Here is a 27,970-nt window from a genome sequence, read left to right as displayed (position 1 = left end):
GCAGTGACAGGGAGCTCAGTGTGTTGCCCAAGAGTGGGTTAAACATGTATTGGAAGCAAGGAAGGATCTGTGCCAGAAATCCAGTAAAGCCCATATGCTTAATGCCTGTATAACGTCACCCATGCGTGTCACATTAAACACCTGCAGAAGTGCCGAGAGAATCAGAGTCAAGTTATTTATGCACAGCTTGTCACTGCGTTATCTGTTCACCTTTGTTTGCTATGCCAGGGCTTTGTGTACTATATGCAATCTGTTGGAGACATCTTCGATCAAACAAGTAATGAGAAGCAGTACTGCTCAGCCTGATTTACTTCACACTGACACTTTGGTAGTTGGTTGCTTGTTCAAAGACGAGAAGTAAAAAGATCATGACTGCTCACCTTGGATAAGTGGTTTGCTCCCTCCTGTGTGCTACTCAAATACACAGGGTTATGATTAATTTGAGTTGTTGTAAACATCATTACAGAAGAGGAGGATGCAGAGCAAAAGGAAAACATGTAGTCCGACTAGGTGGTTGTCTATTTTTGTAATAAAACCTGGTATTTTGTGTATCACTTCCTATATCTGACAGGATTTTGCTTCTTTTTTTTTATTTATTTTTATCATGATGCAGCTGTCAGCAGATTTACAAACCTCATCCTGTCTCCAGGGGTAGATGGTCAAAATCAGGCCGATGTCAACAGCATCCTCGCAACTGAGGAAGAACCGACTGCTGGGAAGCGAGAAGGAGCAGGTTTGCAAAATGCTGGTGTCGGCAGTGCAGTGGAGAGAACAACACTGCCACCTGATGCCACGAGCAAAGACGTGCAAAGAGGTCCCACGAAAAGCAACCATGCTGAGGACTGCGCTGCCATCCCGGTCACTGATATCGATGACTTGCTCAGCCAAATGGGTGCTCCCGAGAGCAGGGCTTCGCGCACCCCATCGCGAGCGGAGAGCCCCCTCCGAGATGAGTACACTACAATGTGCTGCTGTGGGACTGACGAAGGCTGTCCCGGACCTGAGCCAGGGCCAGCCAAGGAGGAGCTGCTGGAAAAAACTGTGAATTGTGGAGCTAATGCACAAGGGGTTTTGGGGCTGTCTGTGTTGGACTCCATTAACACAGGCAAACTTTTTACTGTGAATAAAAACTCTCTAAATAACTATTCTAGGAATTTTAGCAGTTTAAATGAGGATGAGTTGCCTGCAGCAAACTCTCCAGAAGGTAAGAGGAGTGACCTGTTTCCAAAGTCTATGTATGGGGCTGCGGAGGATTCTCACTCGGACACAGAGTCTGTCACAGAAACCTTTGACAGTGCTAATGAGGTGTTGCTTGGGCTGTGTGCTGCTGCTAACACCCCTGCAGTCTGTACTGTACTGGAGTCTGACGAGGAGCAAATTGAGATTTGCTGCATGAATGATGATCCACAAAAGCCCACGCAGGAGCAACGTCTCACATCTGCAGCAAGCTCATCCTCTCTGTCCCCGCTGCATCCTTACGGCGGCAAAGTTTTACAAACTGAGGGCTGTGCAATGTGTGGGTCACTGGAGACAAGCATCAACAAACTAGGCTTGGAAGATCACAGTGGTCCCACTCCATGTTCCTCACAGTGTTCAGATGTGTCCTCTGCATCCTTGTGTTCTCCTTCCTCAGTTTTCCTGCCAGAAAAAGACATCCTAAAGAATTCAGTCAGTATCCCTGAAGTTTACTCTTTCTGTAACAATGGTGCCTTAAGTACAGAAGAACAGATGGGTTTGGGGAACAGTAGTGGACATACGAAATGCTGTGAATCCATTGAAGAGGAAGGGTCTCTGCACTGCAAAAAGATAAGCTTTTGCTCTGCTAGAAATGTCGATGGCTTAGAGAACAACGTGCTTGAGAAAGAAGGATATCATGATGAGCAGAGATCCACATCTGAAAGTGAAACAGTGGTTGATGACTGTAATCATGCTGTTAGTTATTGCTTAGTGAAGAAAGAAGCCAACAGTTTGTCCAGCTTGTCTAAAACAGAGAGCAATCATGTGAATGCATCATCATCAAGAGCAATATCACTCAGGTCTCCCTTTCCCACTAGATCTAAAGATCCAAAGGCTAATACAGCTCATGAGTTGCCAGGGAAAAATGAGAAAATTAGCTCTGTGACTTCAGGAAGGACTTCAAACGGAAAAGTCCAAAGCTCAGGCACAAATCACTGCAAAGTAGCTGCAGTACCGCACAGCCCATCCTCACAGAAAAAATCCTGTCAGGATTCTAAGGGAATGGCACAAAAAAGTATAATGGACACCCTTTTAAATAACCAGAAGGCCAAAGCAGGACCAAAGCTAAAAGGGATCACTATCAAAAGCAAAGCAAAGGCAAATTCAGATTCTTCAGGCATTAATCCTACCAAAGTCAGTGGAGCTGATCAGAAAAGGGCTTCTGTTTCTCCACAGCTGTCCCCCAAACTCCTGGGGAAGAAAACACCACTGTCCCGTAATTCACCTACAAACCCAGATCCTGGCAAGAGCATTTCAGCAGCCTCAAGGACTCTGAAGTCAGAGCTAGATAGTAAACCATCTCTGGTCATTTCTGAAGATTCACTTCTGCCTCTCCTGAATGGCACCAGAAGCCCAACAGCGAGCAGTGAAATGAAATGTGGCTGTGAGGAGCTAACAGGCGTGCAGCAGGCATTGGGAAAGCCAAAAGAAAAGCAAGTTTCCATGCAGCCTGCGATGTGTCAGGATAAAGGTGCTAAGGTGGATGATTTCAGAGCCAGAGATGGTCAGTCCAAAGTCACTTCATCTCCTCAGGGGATACCAAAAGTTGAAGATGTGAAAGGGAGGGTGGATAACCCTGGAACAGGCCTGACCACAATCAAGAGCATCTACAGTGCAGATGACCTTAGGCAATTAGATCTGCAAAACGTAGGACCATCTGCTGGAGGCTCTTCTTTGTTGAGGTCCCCCTTGGTTCAGCAGGAGCAGCTGGAAGGGCAGGAGATCCAGCGTACTTTCATTGAGGTGAAGCTTTCCTCCTCCTCACCCTCTTCTTCCTCCTCCTCCTCCTCTGCCTCTTCCTCACCAGCATCGTTTTTGCAACTGCCATTGCTGGAGAAAACAGAAGAGACGAACGCAGAAGTGCCTCGGCTGACTGCAGAGGTGGGGAACATGCAGTATTTCTCGAAAGCAGATACTGCTGGAGACAGAAATCTCTATGGCATGTCGAAACCTGTGATGAGGACTTACTCGATGCCGGCCCAGTTATCGGATGACTTGAGGGAGGACTGCCATGTTGCAGAGGTTCATCCTGTGCAAGGTCCGCAGGGCCACGCTGCAGAGGAGAAATACCCCCAGGCAGTGACGGGGATGTTAAAGATGGTCCATCTGAATCTGCCGAATGGCCAGAGGGGAAAGGAGCAGGCTTATGCCTCCAGAAGCGCCCAGAGGGTCCATGACACATCCCCCGCAGCCAGCGACATTAGCTGCCCCACTGCCAATAAGCTGAGGGGCTTCAGGAGGAATTACTACTACTATGAGCTGAACTGGCCACATGAACCTACCTCATCCTTCTCTGTCAAACAGAGGATCAAATCCTTCGAAAACCTGGCGAACTTTGACCGGCCCATTGTGAAGGCCATCGATATACACTCGGCCGCGAGATCACCGCTCGCCAGGAGGTCGTGTGGCGGGATGGCTGCCGCGGCCAGCCCCGCCGAGGTGCCACGGGCCTTGCGGCGCAGCCTGAGCTCCTACGGTGGCAGCCCGAGCCCGGCCAATGCCGTGGCCAAGTCTCCCACCAGCGCAGAGCCCACGCGTGTGGCGGAGGGCGGCAAGGGGGAAGGAAGGCCCCAGAGGAGCGAGGAGGGCGGTGCTGGAGCAGACGCGGCCGCCTTTCCCCCCTCGGCCTCGCAGGCGCGCCGCAGCCGGGGCCTGGGGCGGCCGCCGCTGTCCCGCTCCAGGCTGCGGGAGCTGAGGGCCCTCAGCATGCCCGACCTGGACAAGCTGTGCGGAGAGGGCTTCTCGGGGCCGCCGCAGCCCGCCTGCTTCAAGACGGAGCTGGAAATCACACCCCGCAGAGCCCTCGGCGTGCCCGCCCGAATTGACGCAGCCCCGCCAGCCCGCTGCGGCCCTGCGGAGGCGGGTGCGATGGGGATGGGTGCCGGCAGCCCTCGGGACAGCGGCTCGGGGACGCCGGGGTCCGCCTCGGATGATGACGTGCCCCATGGCAGCTCTCTGGATGGGGAACGCTCAGAAAACAGCTGGTCCATCAGGTTGGTGTTGGCTTTGTTACCGCTGCGTCGTTTTCGCCCCCGCAAGCCTCTCCTGAGGCAAAGCTTCCCCATTGCCCCAGATCTGCCCCAAAGCGCGTTTCAACTTTGGCCCCAGCCCCAATTCCCCTCACGATTCAGGGTCCCGTTCTTCATGCTCTTGATCGCTTGGAGCTGCCATGCTGCTGTCTGGTGGCAGCCATGCTTCCGTGCAGGGTGAAGCACTTCGTCCTGGCGGGGCCGGACTCCTTTTCTGTGTCCCCTCTAGCTGGTTTTGGTCAGTTTTTGGCCACCTTATGACACAGCAGCCGCTGTGGAGGGGAGGCTGCACAGCGCTGGCTGCCAGCACAGCCCGCAGTGACAAACGAGCTTGTTGTCCTGCCAGAAGCAGTCTTCAGATGTAGCTGTCTCCTTGTTTTTGTTAACGTATGTTGCTAAAACCATTGGGGAAAGAGGAGGGGAACGGAACGGGGAATGACTTTCAGAGTTAAATTGTCTTCTCTGCCCCTTCCCATTCTTCCAGCATACACCATTTCTTACCTGTTTTCAAGATATCTTGTTAATGGGCTGGCCCTTCATTGTTTACCCTAATGCAACCTACGTTGTATACCTGAAATGTATCTCTACACGGTCTAGAAATAAAAAGCTGTCTTTTATATCTTTCTGTTCATTTTAGCTTGGATCAGCTACTTGTTTCAAGCCTGGACCAGCAAAAACTGCAATCTGTTTTGTCAGCAGTAGTACCAAAATGTGACGTTGTTGCTATGCTGCAAGAAGTCAAAGCACAAGTAAAGGTAAAAACCAGAAGATAAAACTAGATTATTGGTGGTATTTTTAAGGGTTTTCTTAATGGCACATAAAATCTCTTCCAAACAGTTTCAGAGCTCCTCCAGTAGTCCTGTGGTAGGTTACAGTTGATGGTAGTTTTACTAATGCTGGTTTTTGAATGCCTACTGTAAACCCGTAATAAATTCGAATGGCTTTTGTATAAAAAGCATATTGTTTGTCCAGTGTGAAAGCAGTTTTCAGCCATGATAAACAGACGTATTTTAAATGGAGAACTATGCCTCCATTTGAGTCATTATTACAGCTGAGAAACTCCTGGGTTTGCCAATAACTGCACATCAGAATTTAACTTTCCACCAACCATCTGGGTCAGACTCGCTTTCCCCACTGTGCAAGGGAAGCTCTGCTCCTCTCTTTGCCTGGAAACACCCCCCTTTTGCTAGGGCTGCAGTCATGGAAATTGAGTTTATTTTGTTTAATGCTGAACTGGTGGCTTGCAACAACAGAAATTGGGTGCTGGAGGGTTTGTAAGAGACTACTGTGACCTTTTTGCTCTCTTCTGTGGAACTGGTTATTGCATTAAGATAACCTGCTTCATTATCTCGGTGTTTAAAGAAGGCCTCCAAAGTGAAATGATTGGCGGAACATTGCTTCTCTGATTGCAATGTTTGTGTTTGTGTTTTTGGGATACATCCACATCGTTTTTAAATCAGAACAGAAGTTGATAAAATAATGACAGCACTGGAGGGGAAACTGCCATCTGGTCTGCATAACTGCTGGCTGAGCTGCATTTGGAGCATTCCTGAGTCTTATTCACAAAGGTTGCTGTTTCAAAGTAGAACAGACTGGGGGGAACTGGACCTCCCCAAAATAGCCAGCTTTACCTCCTTCCAGGGACAGCATAGCTAAAGCTTGCAAGTCCCAAGAGCTTGGTGAGCCGAGAGGGTTTGGTAGGTTTACTGATAAAGTTAGGATTGGATTGTGCTTCTGGCCAAAGGTAATTAAGTGTTCTTTAAAGTATTTTGCATGGGGTCTTGGAGAGATTATTTATTTATGCCACTTTTCAAAGTCTGAGAACTCAAATATTTATAAAGCTGAATGCTTTTTGGAATGCACTCCTTGTCTGCATAGTTTCTTATCCATATTTAAGCCCAGTATGGCACGTACTCTGGAAAATTTTATACTAGTCAAATTCTGGATTTAAGTGTGCAATAGGAGGGTTCTTCATGGTTACGCAATTGCTGAAAAATTAGGTGAACTGCATGATTCGGACTGAGAGCTTCCCCAGGAAGAGTTTGTCATCATCTTTTGCTCTGAACAGTGCTGAATTTACTGCTTTTAGTAATTGCTACTAATATATATTAAAAAAAAAAATGGGCATTTTATTGTTTAAATCTCTGTGACTGATAATCTTTGGCTAACAGGCTAAATAGAGGTGATCACTGGAGGCCCTGTGTGTCCAGTGTGTGGCCAAGTAAAGCAATAAGCGTCCATAGCCAGGTGTGTCTGTGCCCCATAGTACACGTGCTGGCTGAGGACAGCATTGAGAGCTAGGGAGGGAGGAGATGCATAACCCTGGCAATGGGAAGCTAGGGTTCAAGCTGTATTGCTGACTGGCCCAGGATGTGTGGTCCTCGCACAATTCTTCTCCCATGTAAGCAAATTAAGTTGTGGTAGCAAGGGTTGGAAAGAGCCTGACCTCTTAAACAAAAAGGGTTGCTATAGTACTCAATGGTCAAAGATATGTGTGTTTCCATTACCCTCACTGCACTTTGAAAGGGGCTAGCCTAGGTACTTAACTGATTTTATTATTTCTAGCCTAACAGAAAGCTGTTCTCACTTGAGTACAGGTGAGAAGGGTCTTAACATCTACAAATGCTGTGCTCCGTTCTCCTTGAGCACTGATGGATCAGTGATGTGGAGCAGGGTGGCATCAGTTTCTGACATTGGCTCTGTGCATTGCAGGGACGCCTCTCACAAAGAAAATTTTCCAGAGCCACCATTTGGCAAAAAAGCACACAGTGAGGCCAAGAATTTGACCATTGTTTCACCATAAAATGATAGTAATCTGTGGTTCCCTGTGCCTTTTGAAGAAAAATTAAAGGCAAACACTGAGTTAAAATGTTGAGTTTAGTGAACTAAATACATCATTTAATGCTAAATAGATTAAGAGGTTGGTTTCTAATGATGTGCCATTAATTTTAGTGTTGGCAGTTTCTGGAAATGACTGATACTGGATGGGATCCCAGGGAAAAGCTGAGGCCTGCTTTCTACTCCTTATTTCTGATGCTCTGCCCCACAGACGGTTACTATCCCCTTGCTCTGCCAAATGCCTGCTTATAGCCCCGCTTACACCACAAAATGTGGTCTCTGTAACAGTGTCTGGTTTTGTCCTAATAACCATTCAGAAGACAGCATCAGACTTGCTGGATGGGACTGCTTCTCTCTCATGGCAAATTCTGTATTTTGGCAGTGGGCCATCACTTCGAAGAAATCAGCTTTACACCTTTGTTCTGGTCTGGAGCCAAGTTCAGCACTGGTGCAGACCTGCACTAGTCCCTTTCCTGTGCTAGATGCTCCCATTTCCACAACAGCACAGCTTAGTCCCATTTGGATCCCTAATGGGCTCCCTACTCTTGTGTCCCAAATGAAACAGTTTTTCCTGCTGTCCCATCTGACTTTCCAAAGCTTCAGTTTGTGGTCACTACCCCTTGCAAGATTGTCCAACACTGCTGAGAAGAGATTGATACAACTGCCCTGCATTACATCTTTGTAACTGCCTTTTGAGGGGAAGGAGAAGTGGGATAACAAAAGTGTTAGTAATTCCCTGGAAAGTACAGTGCTTGGTCTGGAAAGGTGTATGGGAACTATTGAGTTTCGACTGCAAAATGTCAAGCAATGTGACATTTATTACAGCCTTTGAAAATAAGGCTGCCCACAGTTTAATACCCTTCCACTGTCCTAATTTTGATTTTGCTTTCTAGTCTTGGATTGACTGAAGAAATCTTTGCTGTCACCTGAGTTCTCTTATCTGGCTGCTACTTATCTGTAGCATGAAAAGAAATGTATTTAGTGTCTTAGTTTTAATTCCTTGAATTGCTTTTTTTACCTGCCATAATCTGAGGGTACTGGGAATTTGTCATTTGTGCAGGAACTTTGTCTTGATCTTTGGTTTGTTTTTATTCTCCTTCCTCTCCACCTCCATTTTTCTGCTAGAGCAAAGAAGACACATACTTTGTAGTCTTGCACAAAGAAGAAGGAGCTGGCCTGGGATTTAGTGTTGCTGGAGGAGTAGATCTGGAACAGAAATCAGTCACAGTAAGTGATGGCTGCAAGTAATTTTTTTGCAAAACTCACTTTAAAGCAGGCTGGTGATTAGATCAAGCGCTCATTTATCAAGAGTCACTGCAAGTCATTCACAGTCATAAAACAGTGTGTCTCAGAGGCGGCTGCATACCATCTGCTACTGAAATCAGAGAGTGCCTGGGAAGTGTAATTTTTATTATTGGAGATGGATGCCAATTATGTTTTCAGTCTTTAAAAGTCTGTTACTGGATGGGGGGGCTGGCTAGATCTAAATCCTATGCATGTAAATAAAATTCTGCATGCAGTTGCAGTGCACGCAACATTTTAGGGGAGATTTTCATTCCCAGTAAATGCTGTGCAGTGAAGTTTTTGAAGGATTTTGCAAATGTGAGAATGACTGTTACAGACCTCCATAAACATTCTGGATTTCACATCACAAATTTGGTTTGGTGTTACTAAGACCTGTGCGTGGTCAGTAAATGAGAGTTGTTGTTTTGATTATTTTTTTTTTTTAAAGTCTTATAAAGCATTCTGAACCAAAGATACTGTGTGCCATTAAGTGATGTTGGTGTGTAAAAAGTGATACCAAGCAACTTATATACTGTTCAAAAACAGATCAGTTGGATAGAAAAATTCAAGACAACTGGTGTCACGTGTGACAATTTCTTTGCACAAGATACACATTTCAATTCTGCCCTGACAGAGATCGATCCATTAAGTGCTGAGATTAGAAGAAGGGTATGTCCTCAGTCTGTGGGGCCTGCAGCAGCACTTGCAGGAATCTTCTGGTTTTTGCTTTTAGACAAGACCAGTATAAGTAAATGTATTTTACATTAGGCAGTCATTGAGTTAGAACATGGTCACAGTCTAGGGAACAGGCTCTACTTCTCTCACTGCAAAGGTTGTGTTCCCTGTCTCTGGCCCAAACACTTGCAGTGTCAGCTGTGAGGAAGGGGACAGCTCAACAGTGTTCCACCCCAGAGAGCTCCTCACCTAGTGACTGGGACACTAGCTAAAAATATGATCTTGAGCTCTCTCAGGCTGAGTAGAGCTCACTTTCTCCATCAGTGCCATTAGCCATGAGAACAAAAGAGCATCAGCTGCTGCTCTTTCCAGATCCTCTTTGTTCAGTGTGTATAAAGCATACTTCTCAGGTGGGGAAGATTTTAATGTCCTTGACCTACTGGGATTCTGGGTCCCAAATGGATTTAGGGTTGCCACTGGGTGGTGAGCTGCTTAGGTGGGCTGTTCTGCCCACACTTGGGTGCAGAAATAGAAATGCCTAGTGAGTGTCAAGATACTGAGGAGTTGAGCATGTGAAGGAAGACAGCAGATGTTTTAGACGTGACCCCTGTATTCCACGTACCTCTTGCATTTGCTTGAACCTTTGCCCAGTGGACCTAGAACTGTGTACATGGGAAACCATATTCAGGCTGCTAAAATTACAGTGCCTGATAGGCAAGGCTTTAGATACAGGGTCTTGAGTCTTTTAGTCAGTTCTTTTCTGTAAATGGCACACATCTAAGTCTCAGCTGTTTACTCAAAGTTTAATCTACTCTGAATAGAGTATTTTTTTTTTCTCTAGAAAAAATGCATTTCAGGCCACTAAGTTACCCCTTTGCATCTATTTGCGTGATATTTGATCAGCCAAATTGAGATGGACAATTAAATACTTGTACAGCTGCAGTAAGTCAGAGCCTTTCTATGCACAGATGTGTGCACTACTTAGAAGTGTGCATGTGAAAACAGCACAGGATACATGTCCCAGTCAGTGGGAATTTGGAGAGTGGGTGTCAGACCCCACAATGTTGTTCTTGGTGTTTGGTGTAGCATGGATGTGGATTTAACCTGTGTGCCACTTGAAATTTGTGATGAGTTCACTGAAGGCATAAGTGATTTGTGATGTTACATTCTCTAGCTGGTTTTGGTTGTCCTTGGCTTAGAAATGACCATGCAGTAATAGCATGTGTTCCTCTGCTTTCCCCCCTCATCTCTAACTGCAGTCTTGTCCAGTCACTTAAGCCTTAGTATTTGAGGGTGTTTGCTGGAGCGAATGTTGTGTGCTTGATATCCAGGCAGTAGGCACTGATTGCAAAGTTTGGTAGGGTCTCTGTGTTCACCTTGGCCTGTAGAGCACTATGTGTGGTCATGAGGTTAAAGCATCCTTAAGTTAACATCTTTCTTGTAGGTCCACAGAGTGTTTTCGAAGGGAGTGGCATCTCAAGAAGGGACTATTCATCGAGGAGATCTTGTTCTGTCAATCAATGGCAAGTCTCTTGCGAGCTCAGTCCACGGGGATGTCCTGAATACTCTTCATCAGGCAAGACTATACAAATACACGGTTGTTGTCATCCAGAAGGAAAAAGACAAAGCAAACAATTCTTCCAGTCTTGAGATATCAGCTACTGGCAGAAAATGTGTGGGGTCTGGAAAGGATATTTCCATGGAAATAGGAACAGGTATGATCTTTGTCCAAGAACAGTTGGAAGGATTCCCTTGCAGAGCAGACTGAAGGGAAAAATGTCCATGTGTTTTAGATTAAAACCGTCTGTGCCTTATGTGATTGAAGGGAGCAAATGAAATTACCTTTAAATTTTATTTGTTCTCTTTGGAGCCTAAATGCAGTTTGGTTTTGTTTTGGTTTTTTTTTTTTTTAAATATCATAACTTAGAAGGACATTTAGGGCCTAATCCAATTTCTACTAAAGTTAGTGATTCCACATACTCTTCCAATCCAGGATAAACTCCTTTTAAATAATAACAGTCGTCAGTGTGAGAAAGCAAACAACCAGAAAAGAAAAAAGGAAAAAAAAACCCAACCTCAAAGAAAACCCCAAGCCCTGCAGTTTGTTATGCATAGGGACTGAACTTGCTCTTTGTAATAGCAGACTTCATACTGTTTCTGCTAAAAACATAGAAAAAATTATTTTGATATTACAGTAAGTGGAGCTAAGCCAAATCCAAGTCAGCCATCCCATAGGAAACTAGGCATAAATGGTTTAAGTGGAAATCTATCAGTGGAATGGTAAGTTCCTGTTTGGGAACAAGACAACGTTTCAGTGTGAAGGCTGTACTTGGGGTGTTAGAAGCAGATCTTTCAAATGTTTTTGTAGAATTAAGACACAAAACCCTTTAGTACCTGTCTGATGCTGCTGCTTCGGGAGCAGGGCATGACCTGCTTCAGTCCTCCACTGCTGCAGTGTCCATGGGAGGGAGTGGGCAGTGGTTACAGCTTATTGCTGAGATTTGGTGATGTGGCTTCTCCTGCCTTCCAGGGCAATACCAGGCACTCAGCTCAGACCATCCCCAAACCGGGACATGGAGCTGCCATTCACCTATTTTTAACCCCTTGGCCATAATCATTACTGTTTATTTTTTTCCCATAGCAGTTTTTATTGGTTTATGCTTTCACTGGGTTTTATAGGCCAGCTTTGTAATACAGCTTACAAGAAGTAGAAAGCACTCTGTAAATGAATGGATCAGCCTTTCTGGAATTGTTCCCATGGATATAATATATGTAATTACTTCAGAATCCCTTTCTACCCTAAGCTCCCTGTGTCTTGCACGTTGATAAATGCAGGATAACTGCTGGGTGCAGGCACTAGGGGGCAACATTATCTCATAAACAGCATAGTATTGGGTTATTAAGAACATATTTCCATCCTGCAAGGCAAAGCACATCTTCAGATGTTTTAGATAACATTTAAAGTTGTTTGAGATAACAGCAGTAGTAATTTGTGATAATGCAGACTGCATAATTTTTATATTCACACAGGGCAAAGAGGGACCTGTTTTCCAAAATTGTAGATTTATTTCCTCCTAAGCAAAATCATATTTTATGTCAGCTACAGCAATATTGCATTCTAAAAATATCTGCTATGTAAGAGGCAGGATGCACATACAGCTAATTATGGTTATTGCCATAGATATGAGACCAGAAACAATTACTCACAGTATTTAGTGATTACAGATTTTTCCTTAAGAGGATGGAACATGTTTGTTTAATGCAACATTTCATTCACTACTGTTATTTGAAAAGATGTGGCTCATTGAATGAGAAAGTGGGAACAAATGAAAGAAAAAGAAATGCTCTCCACTCACAGTTTTTATAATTTTTCAGTTATTTTGTTCATGTTGAGAGTCTTTGCTAAATTTGCTAAGCTTTAATTTTGCCAAAAAAAAAATGCTTTGGCAGGTTTTGGTTGAACATACAAAATGAAAATGTCGCTGTGCGTAAATGCATTTTGTACTGTCTCCCATTCACAGCTGCAATCATACACATTCACTTCTGAGAAACTGGGTGACAACATGTTCTAATCTGAATATGAACTGAACTCTGAATTGCTTTGTCACTGCAGCAAAAACAAAACCAAGAAACACAACTTGCAATTTACTGTTAACTGCATAACAAGATGCTGTGTATATTCTGTTACAGATCCAAACCTGGATATGAATGATGTCATCTGCGTTGAATTATTGAAAACCTCTGCTGGTTTGGGATTCAGTCTTGATGGTGGAAAAGCTTCCATTGCTGGAGACAGGCCCTTGCTTGTAAAAAGAATATTTAAAGGTACTACAAGCATGCAGTGGATATTATCCCAGTTTTCCTTTTGTGCATTTTACAGACATTTTAATTCTTGGACTCGATTTTTTTTTTTTTAAGCAAGGGTGGTTTTTGTGGTCCTTGTTTATTACCACTTAGTAGCCAAAGTGGTCAGTAAAAAAAACAGTCCCGGGAGTAGCTAGGGATTGCGTCTGCTAGTAAATGTTTGTGGAGCAATCTGATTTACTAAATATGATGCAGTTCCTTCCTGGGCTTGTCCACTATTCTAGACATTAAATTACAGCAGCAGTATTGTATGTAATGGTTTGAGAAGTTCATGCCTTATCCAGTTCTCTTAAGAAAAGGACAGTAGAGAGAATCAGTGTGGTTCCAAAGCACCATCCTGCATTATACCCAGTTATTAATTTTACCTCTTTTTTCATCTTTGCTTTTTTTTGGTTAGATATCAGTATTAGCTTTTGCTAAGAATATGTGATGTTTGTATTCAAAAACTGCCACTTTTGGATGCTTTGTTTGTCAGCAGGTAGTTAAACTTAAACAAACCGTGTATAGAAAGGAAACCAATCCCAGAACTATGCTGTGATTTTAGTATGTCTGTCGTGGTTTAACCCCAGCCAGCAACTAAGTACCACTCAGCCACTCACTCACTCCCCCCCCTTACCCCCAGTGGGATGGGGGAGAGAATTGGGGAAAAAAAAGTAAAACTCGTGGGTTGAGATAAGAACAGTTTAATAGAACAGAAAGGAAGAAAATAATGATGATAATAATAACAATAATAAAATGACAATAATATTAATAAAAGGATTGGAATATACAAAACAAGTGATGCACAATGCCACTGCTCACCACTCGCTGACCGATGCCCAGTTAGTTCCTGAGCAGCGATCCCCCTTCCCTGGCCAACTCCCCCCAGCTTATATACTGGGCATGATGTCACATGGTATGGAATACCCCTCTGGCCAGTTTGGGTCAGCTGCCCTGGCTGTGTCCCCTCCCAGCTTCTAGTGCCCCTCCAGCCTTCTTGCTGGCTGAGCATGAGAAGCTGAAAAATCCTTGACTTAGCATAAACACTGCCTAGTCTGGGATTCAGTTTAGTGAAAAATACGGTGCTTCCTAAAGGAAGCTGAAACTCTCAATGAAGCTGCAGCATTTTTACAGGATTACTTTTCAGTGGTTTATTCTCTCATCAAGGAAAAAAATCAAAATGGTATTTCCTGAATTGCTTATCCATTTCTGTTTGTGTTTGTTTTCCCCTCTTTAGAAATTGATTCTGAGGGTGAAGACCATGTTTAATTTTGAGCTCATTAACTTATATCCTTAGATACAGTCCTTTTCCCCTCCACTCCCCGTGATGGCTGATGTTAGTTAAATTATCATTACGGAAAACATACTTTCATGAGCAGTGAAGGGTGTGACCCTCTCTAGGAGCTGTTTCTGTGTCTGGTGTGTTTGTCCTAAGTTTGCTACGCGTGTGTCGTTTGTTCATCCCTGTTATCCGGGTTTTAGAATCTACTGCATTATCTGCTTATTACCATGTTAAAATTCCATTTGAGAAAATACATCCATGCCACATACAACCTGTATGTTTATTTTTATCAACCAGGTTTTCTTACAGCTACAGAGATAATGTATAGCATATTTCATGCACTTATGCTGCTTCCTTCAAAAACAGACATTTTTTCTGAGAACAAGGATTATCTTGGTTAAAATAACATTTCTGTGACATGCAGCATGGGGTAGATTGCTAGAGCTGAGCCGAGCATAAGTGACTTGTACTGAAATTGCCACTGTTGGAAAAATGGTTTATTTGCTCTTCATCACAGGGGAAAGCAAATTTTTGTGGGTTTACGTTTTTTTTGCACTGACTTTTTTGCCCTTTTGCTCCTAGGTGGTGCTGCAGAGCAATCTGGAAACATAGAAACTGGAGATGAAATTCTTGCTGTTAGTGGAAAATCATTACTTGGCCTCATGCATTACGATGCCTGGAACATTATTAAATCTGTGCCAGAGGGCCCTGTTCAGCTACTAATCAAAAAACACAGAACATCGGTATGATGGAAGCACTACATCAAATCACACTTGCTAAGACAAAACACTTAAAACTGGCTACAAGCTATCTTTGTTTCTAAAGCCACACAGAAGTGTCTTAATGCTCTACAGAGAGGTGCTAAGAGCCTTGGAGAACCACTGAGCAAGCATGTTATGAGCATCATAAAATCTCACCTAAATATCGAGGATGAAGGAAGCCAAATGTTAAGAGACAATTTTGTACTATGTGGCAGTTTTAATGGAACTTCAAGACCTCTCCTGGGTTTGATTTGAAGTATTTTGACTGAGAAAAATAACACTGTGCCTGTCCCTGATATTTTTAGTATCTGCAGAGCATTGGGAGTATAACTTATGGTTGTTATCCTGTTGACAAGGATGGGTATTTAGATAGTACTGTATCACTTAGCTGTAATAAGACTTCAGGACACTTACTTAGGGTCTGGTCCTTTTTTTGTTGTAATAAGAGAATGTCTGGAACAATCTCACTTTATTCTTCTAAGTGCAGTTTTGCTAAAAATGCATGACAAAAAGAGTATAATTTTGCACAACTTTTATGCCTAAAACATGAGCATTTTAATGCAAAGCTGAAAAATCTTCTTAAAACTGATGAACTAACTTGGCATCCATCACAACTGAGTCTGCTCTTAGATGCAACTTGTATCTGAAATCACTTGGCATTAATGCAGTAAAAATCTGTGAGCAAAAAAATCACATCCAAATAATAGGTGATTGTCCACCAAGGTGTAGACTGAGTTGTTAGTTGTGATTAAAATGGGAGCGATAAAAATTGGGGTCTAAATTTTCAAATTTAGGCTTCTAATGTTAGGCACCTTTAATATATATATATTTTTAAAAAGGGGATAATTTCAAGTGCTGAGCACTTGCAGATCCCACAGACTTCAGCAATCACAAAGTATGTCTGAAAGTCGGGCTGCTTTTATTTGGCTGCAAGAGGCTTAAGGCTGCCCGACTTGAAACACTCAAGCTGAAAGTGGTGGTCTAACGATGGGGATTATAACAGATTAAATCTGAACTGGCCATATTTCTGGCTTTTAATCGCTCTTTTTTGTTTTGTCTTGTCCAATATTTATTTTTGCTTGTGTGAGAGTGGGTGAGGATGTGTGTGGAAGATATAAGTGCACCTGGCTGCATCAGGAACAGGCTGATGCTGAGGGTTCTGGATGGTGAAACTGAAAATTGTTTGTGTAGGCAGGAGAAACCATGGTATTAGATACAGCAGAACTGACAGGGTTGCAATGCCACGGGTGCTTAGTTTGGATTTTCTCACCTCTACTCACAGTAGAGGTACCAGCAGCAGGCCATGCTGCTGAGTGTTTTTCATAGTCTGCTGTGTTGGGAGGAGAGCGTACGGGTGCAAGAGATTAGACTCTGTTATTTCTCTTCCTACATCTGGGATAGCTAAACAACATAAAAGAGATACAGGAGGAAATGGGCCAGTGTCCTTATCAGCTGAGAACAAGTTGTTTGTTCCAGAGTGCTCAGGTTGTTTGTCACATTAGGCTGGAGACTACTCGCAGCCAACATGCCCAGGGTGAAGAGCTCTCAGCCTGGAACCGGTCCAAATCTGAAGTGCTGCCTACATCTATAGTGAGCCAAGACACTGCATAGCTGTTACAAAAAGGTCTGGGCTTGTCACTTGGCCCTACCCCAAGATCATACTATAGTTGAGTTTATTTACATTTATTCAACAGTGCTTGGAGCAGTTGCTTCCAGCTTAGTGGAGCGCTTGCTTTGGTTCATTTCTGACAGCTTCATTGGACTCCAACTCATGATATACAGAGGAAAATTCAGTTCTGCAAGGCAACCTGAGACCAGGTAAGCAGAAAAGCTGTGCAATGTTTTGTCTAAAAATGAATAGATTTAATTCTTTTTCCGTGACATTAGCATGTGAATCCAGGGAGAAATGCAGCTTTTGGTTACAGGAAAGGCAATACTTTACATAGTCCTACAGCTGCTTTGCCTGCAGGATTTCTGTCAAAACTAATTCAGGTTCAGTGCTGTGAAATGACTATGGAGTTGGGTTCCCTGTGACCCCGAAGCTCAGCTGCTCTGTTGGGACTGGGGGTTGCCTCCAGTCACCTCCATGGTGGGAGAGGCTTCAGGAGGATGCAGCACTTGGGGTCAGAGGACCACACTGAGGTTGCAGGCCTGTGCTGGGATAAAAGAGGTTACCCCTGCATATTTGGTGAAAAACAGGGAGAAGACATTTGGCAGTGGCAATTAAATGGTGAGGCCTTGTTCAGGAATGACCAAAATCTGACTGTAATAGCGTGTATAATAGATACATAAAATGCATGTGGAATTTAATGCAGCGTAGTGAATACATACCTGTATACGTATAATACGTACAAGTGCAGTACTGACTTTTTGCTACTTTAATGTGGTAAATCACAGTTGTGTTTTAGGAAATGGCATTTTTTTTCAGTCCACAGTTTAAAATTTTGGAGGTTCCAATGCAGGGAGGCGTATGTCTCCCTCACTCCTAAACTGATGTGAGCTCAAAGGTAAAGTCTTCATTTTGTAAATTAAACTTAATTTGAGGTGTCTTAAGATGATAACGTGGTGAATATTTTCAGATGCTTATTTGCAGGTACTGTTCATTGTGAGTGATTTAGAAGGCTTTAATTTTTCAGTAATCGAATACTATACTGTTCAGTATTTTATTTTACATGCACGTAGATATGTGTTGGCTGAGTAACAGCAGAGGTGGGGATTTTTGTGTGTGATTCAGTAGTGGCTATAATTTAAAAGCTAGGTTTAATGTTTTAAGTCTGATAGTTACTGTGGGTAGAATGATACACTTCTCTACTAACATTACAGCAAGAAAAAGAATAGTATTTAACCCTGATTGTTTTTGTTCCTGAGAATACTTTTTTTTAATGTGAAAGAACAAGAAACATCTTTACTGATGCTACCAGTGTTGATATGATTACAGTAGTGTTTCCTGACATCTCTGTTGGGGTGACATTCCCCATAAAAGCCCCAGGATTTATGCAACATGGGTCTGCTTTATTACAAACAGGATGGGTAGACCAAACAGATGTAGTGAACCTTTGGTTGCGCACCTGGAAAAGTAAATGTTATTTTTCTGAGAGCCTCGTCCCGACAAAATGACAGAAGATGTTGCATTGGTTCATCAGTATTCAGTAGGTTCATGAGCATTTTTGGCCTTGCTGTTTGCCTGTCGGTCCCCACGGTAATTCTTTGCCATACCAGAAGGCTGGCCAAGCTCTAGGAGAGTGGTGACTCCCCAGAGACTTGCAGCTGCCTCTTGGAAGACCAAAAAATCAGGATGAAATTATGCACTTGGTCCACGACTGTTCACCAGGGACCTGAAGGCATTCCAGGTAAGGTGAATTTGCTCCTAGATGGAGAAGGTCTGGTGGAGGGCTTTGCCACTTCCAGGCCTGGGGCAGCTCAGTGTACACATCCTGGATATGAGAGTGGGCTCTGGTGCGATACTGCCATTGCATATTCTGCAACCTTTTGTACCTGGAAGTTCTTTCCAGCTTCTGTGGGGACTGCATCTGTATTTAAGAACTGTGAGATTAGGCCTAAATGAGGGAGGGAGCAACATCTGATTGTTTTCTTGTTAAAAAAAATAGTATGAGGGCAGATAAGTGTTAAACTGTTGAGTGATTCATGTTCTCTAATGACCCTCTCTTAAAATTAACCCTAGTTAATGTTCTGCAGTGGTTCTTATCAAAATCTGAAGGAACTGCTCCCAGATGGGAATGTTTACCTGCTTCTACGTTTCGCGTATGTAAATGTACAAGTGGAAATATTGATGAATAGTAGACTAGATCATGTGAGAAATGGGGATCCCACTTTAAGTAGATTTTATGTGTTAGGCTGATACACTTATTGTATGATACTGTATATTTACACTTTTATTTATATAAATAAAACTTCTTTTAATGAAAACTGTTTAATATGCCTTGTATATTTTAAAAAAGTGAGTGCAATAACATGAAATAGATTGTACATTTTTCAATTTGCTGTCTCTGTTATGTAAATCTGTATTGCCATAAACTGTTTTATTTGGGTTTTTTAGTGATTTTGAAAATAAATGGTATCCTTAGTACTCCTCTAGATACTTATTTCTGTTATGCCGATGTCTGTCTGGTCCACAGTTGGCACTGGCATCGTAGGGAGAGCACAGACAAAGACTAAGTAAGTGTTAATGCTGTCCAGTTGTGCATCTAAGCTAGAAGTAAAATACCAGCCTCTAAGAACTGTCATTCAGCATGAAGAGGATTAAAGCATTTAAGAAGTGTTAGAAGGTGTTGTATAGGACTGCTTTGATATCTTGGAAGCTGTGCATTTCCCCCCCACCCCTGTGCAAGGAAAATGCGGAAGGCAAAGGTGAAATGCGGGGTTTTCATCAAGAGGAGCAGTCTCTGGAGTGCATCACCTATAAGCTGTACCTCCTGCCCAGCCCCTGGGCTGTAATGGAACAGGTTGTATGTGTAGGGAATATGTATATACAACTAGGTCTAGACTGGTATTTCTTCTTGTCTTCCACCTACCCTGGAGATAAACTCTTCAAAACCCCGCTGAGCTGGTGGAATGGGCTGGGGTGGTGGCAACCTCTCTGTGGATGGAGTGGAGCTGCAGTGGAGCTCGTAGTGGGAGGTGGAGGCCATAAGCTCCCAACAGTGCAAGTTTGCATCAAGTGGTCCACCTTTTTATGGACACAGCTGGCTTCACCGTCACTGCACGACAGCTTGAAGCAAGCCTGCCTTCCAGAAAGATGAGGCAGCCCAGAAAGCTCTCCTCTCAGCTGCTCTGACATGGGGCATGCCAGAGGCGCCCCAAATCCCGCGCTGCCTGGCAGCACATGGACACGTCAGCTAGTCGCTGCGGGGTAGGCTGAGCTGGAGGAAGGAGCTTGTGGGTTAAGCATTTATATCCACATTGCAAGCCTGCGTGCATTGCTCCGTGCTTCAGTGCTGGGTTGGGCACTCGCAGCAGCAGCAGCACGTCTGGAAACTCCCACCCGGCTCACGGTACGGTGCAGTCCTGCCCTCTCCTCGTGCATGCATGGTGCTCGCCCACGTCTCTCTGCTGTGCCTTGCAAACCTCGCCGTTTCCTCTGGTGCACGGTGCTGCCCGAAAGGGCCGGGTGGGTTTTTCTGCGAGGGGAAGAAGGCGTTTGCTTTCCCGTGCCAGTGGCACGGAGGGCATTTCCCTTGTCCCTGGGCTTGTGCCCCAAAAGCCAATGTGTGTGCTTTCAGTTTCCTTCTCCGGGTGCCGCGCCATGAGGGTGCAAGTGAGCAAGACTCACGTGAGGAGGGATAAACACCAGCGCTCCTGCTGAGTCACCCTGCGGGAAAGGCCGCACCCGGATACCCGGGCCCTTTCCTGGGCTGGAGGAGAAAAGGAGGAACTTTGCGGTCTCCCAGTCCCCTGCCTGCGTTGGGACCCCTTCTCCCCAAATCCCTCTCCCTTGTGCACAGCTGTGATGAGGGACGCTGTGGAGCCTGTGTTGTTGCATGGATGAGATTGTGCCAGGCGTAAAACCAGTAGCGTGGGAAGGGGATGGACGGGGAGGTGTGGGGTAGCACAGCAGCCCCCTTCGAGCTTGCTCCAGCACGTCTGTCCCTGGCCAGAGCCTGGCTTCTCTCTCAGGGCTGTATGGGGAAAAGCAAAAAGACATTTTTAGCCATGAAGATCTCTTGTTTTTCTCTCTCCCCTGCTGTCGTCAGTGCTGGGGCAGCCCAGCCCTTTCAGTGACTCCCCTGTATCTGTTCTCCTGTCTGTCCTTCTCCCACTTTCTTCTAACATATGGCATGAGCTGGAGCTCAACAGGTCTCAAGCCTCAGAGCAGCCTGGCTTTTGTAAGATCCGTCTTGAACATCTTTAATTAAAATCTTAATTGCCTCAGACAGTGGCTAAATAAAGAGGAACGCACGAGAGAAGACACAGTGGACTTAATCTATAAATGGCTTATCCACTAAGACATACGAAGTGGCAGGAAATTACATCTAAGTTTTACCTAAGTCAGTTGTCTTTTGGGGATTGGGCTTTTTCTGAAGGCCTTGAGGCATTGGCAAATGGGGAACTTGGCACAAAAGGCAGAAGTTTGCAGTTTTGGGGACAGGTTTTTTTTATTCCCATATCGTTAACATACAGATCTTAGATCTAAATGAGGCGAGTAGAGACACCTACTTTGGTGTTTGCAATCAGGTTTATCATTCTACCTGAAAAGTTCTAATGTCCAAATAAGGTCCATGTGTCTCTGGTGTAGCTGTTTATGGCTCCAAAACCTCATCTGTATTTGCTGGAATGTGTCAAAACTGGCACTTTATCACATTAGACCAAAGGCTAATGGTCGCTGTCTCTGTCCCTGCACAGGGGTGCTGTGAAGGAGACTCCCTGGGGGGGACATTCCCCATGGCCCTCCCCGGAGCCAGTGGCCAGGCGGGAGCAGAGCATGCGGTGACCAGGAGCGATGCCCACGCACCCAGGGAAGTGATGCCATGGGGCAGCATGTGGGTGTGATGACAAGGGGAAGCAAAACATCCCCCAGACCATGGCCCTGAGCTGCGCTTCCCAGTGCCCAGGGCCACGCAGGCTCAGCCCCAGAGCTACCCATGGCTGCGGGGGGCATGTCCACCCTGCTGCTTCCACACTGCCAGCCCTTTGCCCTCCCCTTGCCCTGGGCTAGGAGATTCAAAGCTCTGGTCCAGCAGTTTGGTGCTTTTTTTTTTTTTTTTTCCTTTCCTATGCAATATTGGGTCATAGAAGCACACTTGAAGCACCTCCACCCTATGTCCAGAACCGCCGTATCAGTAAGTACCCGGAAACCAAATGATGCTGCATTATCTAGAGCTGGTCCCCGTTGCTTCTGGTAAAGGAGATTGGGTCATTTCTCCTTGTCAAGAATTATAGCTGAAGCCAGACTGTCATCACCAGCCCTCAGCAAAAGCCCATTTTGGACTTTGCCTTTACAGAAAAAGCCAACCATGTCTTGCTTTTTCTGTGTAGTCGTGTTCCTCAAAGCACTCGACTCAGCTAAAAGACTTCACAAATTAATGATGATGGCAATAAAGCTTTTTTTCCTTTTAAAAATATAAAATTCCTCTCATTAAATGATCATAAGAAAGAACATTTGATGCAAATAAACATCCTTCCTCAAAACAAGTTGTTGCCCTTCTACCCCACAGTGTGTAAAGCTGTGACTAGGATGTTTCCTGACAGTCAGGGTATTCTAAAGTTAGCCAATGCTAAAACCAGAACCTTTTTGCCTTTCCATTGATAGTCCCATATGCTGGACCAGACCTCACCTTGCCATGCAGCTGAATAAATCTGATACCGTTGTGCTGAGCAAACAAGTTACCTGAAGCTGTAGTTGCTTGGATTTTTCCCTACCTAGCAAAGCCATTTTCTTGATGTGCTGCTGACACCATGGCGGTGCTGGAGAAAGCCCTGCTGCTGTTGTCGAAAATTACCTCCCTAATTCCTGATCCTGGAGGGACCTGGATGTAGCCTTATGCCTTTGTCACAGCTCAGTCACATCCCTTTCGGAAGCACAAAGGGGAAGGTGCAAGCAGTAATCTGCCCTTAATCACTGCCACGCAGTAGGTGGCAAAGGTGGCTGTGATCCCAGAGTAGAGGAAGGAGGTGCAAACATGGTACCTTGACCTGGTCAGAGCATAGTAATGCAGGCAAAACGCCAAAGGCACAAAAGCCCAGTGATGGGTACCATCCCCGGGGCCATCGTCTGCTCTGAGACCCCCCAGGTGGGCGCTGCAGCAGTGTCGCAGTGGTAACAGGGCTGCCAGTGTCCTGACGGAAGCTGCAAGGCCTCTTCACTGGCCTTATTCAGTGTTGCTGACGGTAGCTGGTTTCTTTTGATGTTTGCAGCTGGATCGTCTCCCGCAGGAAGGTGCCATGGCTCTTCAAGCAGTGGCAGTGGAACGAAGGAGCTGGCGGAGCTGAGCCAAGTAGTGCTCCTGGCATCCTTTCCTGTATAGGAGGGGATGATGCCAAAGCCCCTGTAAAATGAAATGGCTGAAACAGTTTTATCTGAGGTCCCTGCTATTTCATGGGATATCTCCTGTTGCTAAAGAAGTGACACCTGCCTCCATGGTTTCGGAGGGCTTGCAGGCTGGTGAGATTTGCATTGTGAAGAGACCACGCATGAGAAGGGAGGGCAGCCTTGGCGTGGCTTGTTCCTTACGCCATCGTCCAGACAATATAGTGACGCACTTGGGTAAAGAAAGACCCTTGTTTACAGCTGTAACAGCTTTTGGGACTATTGCTCACTGGCAGTCCTGCCATCAGACAGTCACCTGCTTCATGGAAAATGCTGCCAGACTGAAAGACAACACATCATATCCCCAGCCCTTCCTGTCAAGCCTCCTTGCACCTCTATGGATGCACGTCATGCCCTCACACCATCTCGTGTTGACTGGAGGAAAATGATAAAATTCATCCCTTCCAGCAGCGTGTGCTAAAAATAAATGAGCTGCATACGAGACATTGTTTTTTCAGATGACTTAAAAAAACATCCTGTGGGGGGAGAGGGGAGGAGGAAGGTGGTGTTTGTTGTTTAGCAATTTGTTTAGGAAATACCACTTGTGCATCCACTCTCAGGTGTGAGATCATGAGCTGGCTGAGGGCACTGGGCTGGTTTTCACCTGGGCGAGCAGAGTGCGAACGTGATCCCGGGCTGCACTTGTTGCTCTGGCAGGTGCCCACGGGCCGTGGTAAATGGAGAGCACTACAGGGCAGCAACTGCAGCAGTTCGCTTCAGCAGGTGGGTTTGGTTTTGTTTTTTGATACCAGGTGCTGGTGGGTGAGTCATGCGCCTTCAGACGGCAATGCCGTGCCCCAACGATGGGCTTTTTTTCTCCACTGCCTTTTAGGGAGGAGCAGGTCACAAGCATCGTGGCAGTGACCTGGCTGGAGAAGGGCCAGGCTCCGGCAGGCAGTGGCTGAGGGTGTCTGGGTGTTTTCACAAGGCTGATGAGTCTTAAGAGTGTAATTTGCTGGTAGAACTGTGCAAAAATGCACTGCGCAGCACCTGCGGTAGCACATGGCACCACGCTGATGGGCCTTCTCAGGACATCTTCACTGATGCCCCCTGAAGAAAAGCTCTTTCAAGCCTCTGCTGGTGGCTCACTGGGAAAGGACAGGGAATTGCTTCTCTTTGCTTTTTTTCACACTAGAAACCAGAGCCTTTGGCCACGAAGCTCTTGGTTGTCCTCGCACTGGGAACGGGTGCCCCAGGCATGGTGCTCCCTGCCCATGAAGCTGGGAGAAGCAGGGTGTTGAGTCAGGGGAAAGCCTGCTGATGTGCATGGTGTAGCAGGTGAGGATCTCGGGCTCACTTCTCCAGAAACACATCTGGGTCCCAGCTTTAGGGAGGAAGAATAAACTCTGCACTATCCCTTTGCTACTCCCTTGTGGTAAGCAGTATCATTTCCCCCTTTTCCAAAACTCCAGCTTCAAACTTTGGAGAAAGTCAAAATCTGACCTTAGCGAAATGCTGTATTCCCTTCTGCCTGCATTCGAGACAAACCCCTCAGCTTAGATGTCTATCCTTCACTGATCCCCAAGGACTCTCCTCCTCAAAGCTGCAACACCTCTGGTAAAGGTAATGGAGCCCCTGACACCACCCAACTATTCTGCAGGCAGTAGTTACTAGAAAATATTAGAATAGGTGTCTCAGTTTCCCATTTTGAAGTTCAATTATATGGTTATGTCTTGATCCCCTTAAAGACAGAAGTAAAAGCCTAATCTCCCAATGCATACCTACTGGCACTCCACTGTTGCCCTAGTGTGTGCCTGCTGACTTGGAAGTATGGAAGGAATTTGTATCATACGATCATGCATTCAGAATCTGAAAAAAAAAACCCACCCCTGAGTTATAACAATGACCCATTTTTCTCGCAAATGCTTTGTATTTATTGTCTCAGCAAGAATTCAAGATATACATGCATGGGGCATACATGTGGGGCACGCAGCAAAACATGTGGCCCGTATCCAGAATAGGCCTTAAGAAAAACAAACTCATGTTGATACATTCATATAGCAGATCCTTTGCAGAAGTAATAAAAGAAATCCTAGGGAGGACATCAGCAAGCACTTGCTCATATAAAGGCACTGATCGCTTGAATCTAGGTCTTTTTCCTGAGCTCCTGGTGAATGCTAGCACTCTTGACAATGCTCAGAGAAACATAAAAACATTTCACAAGAAGCAAATAGTCTTTGCAGATCTAGACAGAAAAACACTGTGCTAATACTTAACTCAGATATCCCCATGATAATGCATTTATGTGGATGCTTTTTTTTCATAACATTCATGTGTGCTACAGCCTGAAGAACTGAGCAGGCTCTATGAAGCCCACACCTGGCTTCCAATTCAAAGGAGCATACATTGAGCAGAACACTTTTATTCAAATACCTTTCAGTTACTAATGCAGATGCTAATGCTGAATTTTCCTGAGAGTCCCAGACAGGCACAATTATCGTTTAGTGTCCTTGATGAGAACTCCAAGACTCCACCAAGCCCGGGCCACAAAGCAAGAGCCCTCCTGTTGAAGTCGGGGCTGCCTTTGATGAGCGGCTTTGCCGAGTTGCATGCGGCACTAGCCTGGGAGCTGGTGTTTAGCCAAACAGAAACTCTTTGCATTTACTTTTTAATACCTGAAAAACTGACCTCTGCACACATCAGCAAAACGCGTTACTTTGCAGTGTTAAGATGAATAACAACTATTCTTGAAACATTATGTTCTCACTGAAAAGGTATTAGCTGGCTTAGAAGGGGAAGGAACCGTGCATGTGGCTCAAGCCAATGGCAAAGCTCCCAATAATGCCACTGGGATGGGGTTAAAAGTCCTCCATGTGGGAAGCAGGCAAAATCAGCCAGCTTCTGCCTAGTGAAATCAGTGACAACAAGTAACAGCCATATACAGTTGGTTGTGACAGAGTGACCAGAGCTATTTCACGACAATTTTGCAAATGCAGATTCAGAAGAGCTAACCAAAAAATTAATTGTAAATACAAACAAGAATTCACTATTCAAGGCAGCAAAAAATTTAATTTGAACAGACCCAGAGTTCAGAAAGTGGAATTATACAGCCTTATACAATGCAAATGTACTTACATACAAGTTTAGTTAAGAGAAGGAATTCTGACCATTGACCTAAGAAGTAGCTACAAAACATAATCAGCTTCAGCCATTTTCTTGCTAGCTTGCACCCATGAAAAAATACTGTTTAGGATCATGTCTGACATGAATTGACTAGCAGAGTTACTGTTTGCCTTGACAGCAATCAGCATGCTTAATTCAGCTCATCCAAAGCCAGCCAAGGGTAATAACCCCTCAGTGAGATAGGCATAATGCATCACCATCCACTGGATGTGCTACAGCGGCTTTATCATTCTGGAACTGAAATGAGGTTGCTGTGAAATGAAATGGAAATAAAGTACAAGGGAAGAACCTTTGCTTGTGAGTATATTAAACATTCAGAAGTCCAAGGCTACTTTCCTGTACTGATCATAACATTAAGTTCTATTGATATTATTTCTTCAAAGAGAGGTAGTTGCTTTCTTTGAATAAATAACTTTCTCAAGAAAACTTAAGATTCAACTCACATTCAACTTTAAGGTCTACTTCTATTGAAGAGTTATTTTGTTACTTATAAAGGCACAGCAGTATTGTACCGTTCTCAAGAAATTCTTTGTAATGCTGAAAGAATCCTTCCACCAAACACACATACCTCAATATCTCTATCTATGTAATATATATTCTTATATGTCTTATATAATGCTATACTAAAGTATGCTCCCCTCAGTTGCATGAAGTATTTCCTTTATTATCAGAAACATTATGCTTTCTTCTAATTAATATAATGCATTTTTATGTCATGTTTTGAACATTTTTTCATACTATTTTTGAACCTAACAAGTAGCATTCAATTAATAGTTCTGTGAAATACTCATTTCATGCACATGGGGTGCACGTATTTATATTTTTTATATATATTATATATATATACACAGATACATACATATATATATATATAATATAGACTAGAACTATGCAGTATCATGTTAGTACATAGAATTGTCATTTTTAGTCCACAAAGCAACATCCTGTAACAAATAACCTTTCAATACAGACAGTGGTTTAATTAACAAATGAAATAATCCCACCACCAGATTCCTGTCCAGCAGAATCCGTGCTTCAGGAAACAAAAACAGTCAGAACCCGAGCAACTGGCTTTTGCCTTGCGGGATACGATCCCGTGTTCCAAGACACTGACTTTTTTTTGGCTTCTTCCCGAAGGTGGTCCTCGGTGAAACAGGACCAGAGGGTGACTGGGGAAACGGGGCTGCTGGAAGTCTTAGACCAGGCTGACGGGCAAGTTCCATCTTGCCTCAAGTCTCCCCATCGCGTGGTGAGGGCCTCTGCCCGTCGCTACCTGTGGTTTTTTTCACCTGGCTTTCAGACGCCAACATCGCCGTAACATTCTTCGAAGAAACCGCGTTGCGACAGCCATCCTTCAGCGGCTCCGGGCAGCAAAACACAAGGCAAAGAGCTTTCTCCATCTCCCACTGTCAGTGAAGTCTCTTGTCCCAAATCCACAAAGCCAAGGTCTTTCCCTGCTTTTTCAGCGCACCGCGTCCGAGGGGAGCTCACGTCTCCGGGAAGAATAGCTTCGTGAGGAGGTTCAGGAACTTCTGCCGCAGGTCCCACTTGTCGCCGATCCTGCGCAGCTGCAGGGCGCACTGAGCCTCCACCTCCCGCCCTGCAGGGCACACTCACGACCGTCAGCCCCACGCACCGCCGCCTCCCCACCCGCGCCCGCTCTGAATTTTAAGGAGAACTTGACGATAGCGTGCATTTTTTCCCCCCAGGGCTTTTTTTTTTTTTTTTTTTTTTTTTCTTCTCCCCTTAATATTAACACACACGCCTGTACCCACCCCCGCGTCCACACCGGCGGCCGCAGCCGCATCCTGCCGCCCCCGGGCCCCCCCCCCCCCTCTGGGACCCCGCCCGACGG

General features: G+C 44.8%; 3 protein-coding genes across 4 annotated transcripts in view; 2 read left to right on the top strand and 1 right to left on the bottom strand.

Moving 5' to 3' along the window:
- Positions 1-14,936, top strand: part of PDZD2 (PDZ domain containing 2) — a 139,706-nt gene extending 124,770 nt beyond the window's left edge. The window contains exons 19-24 of the mRNA XM_010563967.1: positions 614-4,229; positions 4,903-5,020; positions 8,229-8,330; positions 10,507-10,777; positions 12,753-12,887; positions 14,770-14,936. Of these exons, the coding sequence (XP_010562269.1) occupies positions 614-4,229; positions 4,903-5,020; positions 8,229-8,330; positions 10,507-10,777; positions 12,753-12,887; positions 14,770-14,936 (4,409 nt within the window). The remainder of the gene's footprint in view (positions 1-613; positions 4,230-4,902; positions 5,021-8,228; positions 8,331-10,506; positions 10,778-12,752; positions 12,888-14,769) is intronic.
- A 1,528-nt stretch (positions 14,937-16,464) lies between these two features.
- Positions 16,465-27,970, top strand: part of CCBE1 (collagen and calcium binding EGF domains 1) — a 177,945-nt gene continuing 166,439 nt past the window's right edge. For both annotated transcript variants that reach the window (XM_010563965.1, XM_010563966.1), the window contains exon 1: positions 16,465-16,766. In XM_010563965.1, coding sequence (XP_010562267.1) covers positions 16,720-16,766 — 47 coding nt within the window. In that variant the 5' untranslated portion in view covers positions 16,465-16,719. The remainder of the gene's footprint in view (positions 16,767-27,970) is intronic.
- Positions 27,395-27,922, bottom strand: PMAIP1 (phorbol-12-myristate-13-acetate-induced protein 1). Its single transcript, XM_010563985.1, has 2 exons — positions 27,877-27,922; positions 27,395-27,727 (listed from the first exon to the last, which is right to left on the bottom strand). The coding sequence occupies exons 1-2, from the start codon at positions 27,920-27,922 to the stop codon at positions 27,603-27,605; spliced, it is 171 nt and encodes a 56-aa protein (XP_010562287.1). The 3' UTR covers positions 27,395-27,602.

This window comes from Haliaeetus leucocephalus, unplaced genomic scaffold (genome assembly GCF_000737465.1).
Source record: "Haliaeetus leucocephalus isolate CR32 unplaced genomic scaffold, Haliaeetus_leucocephalus-4.0 Scaffold174, whole genome shotgun sequence".
NCBI classification, from domain to species: Eukaryota; Metazoa; Chordata; class Aves; order Accipitriformes; family Accipitridae; genus Haliaeetus; species Haliaeetus leucocephalus.
The sequence above is the reverse complement of the archived record's forward strand: the minus strand, read 5'-3'. Positions and strand labels throughout refer to the sequence as shown.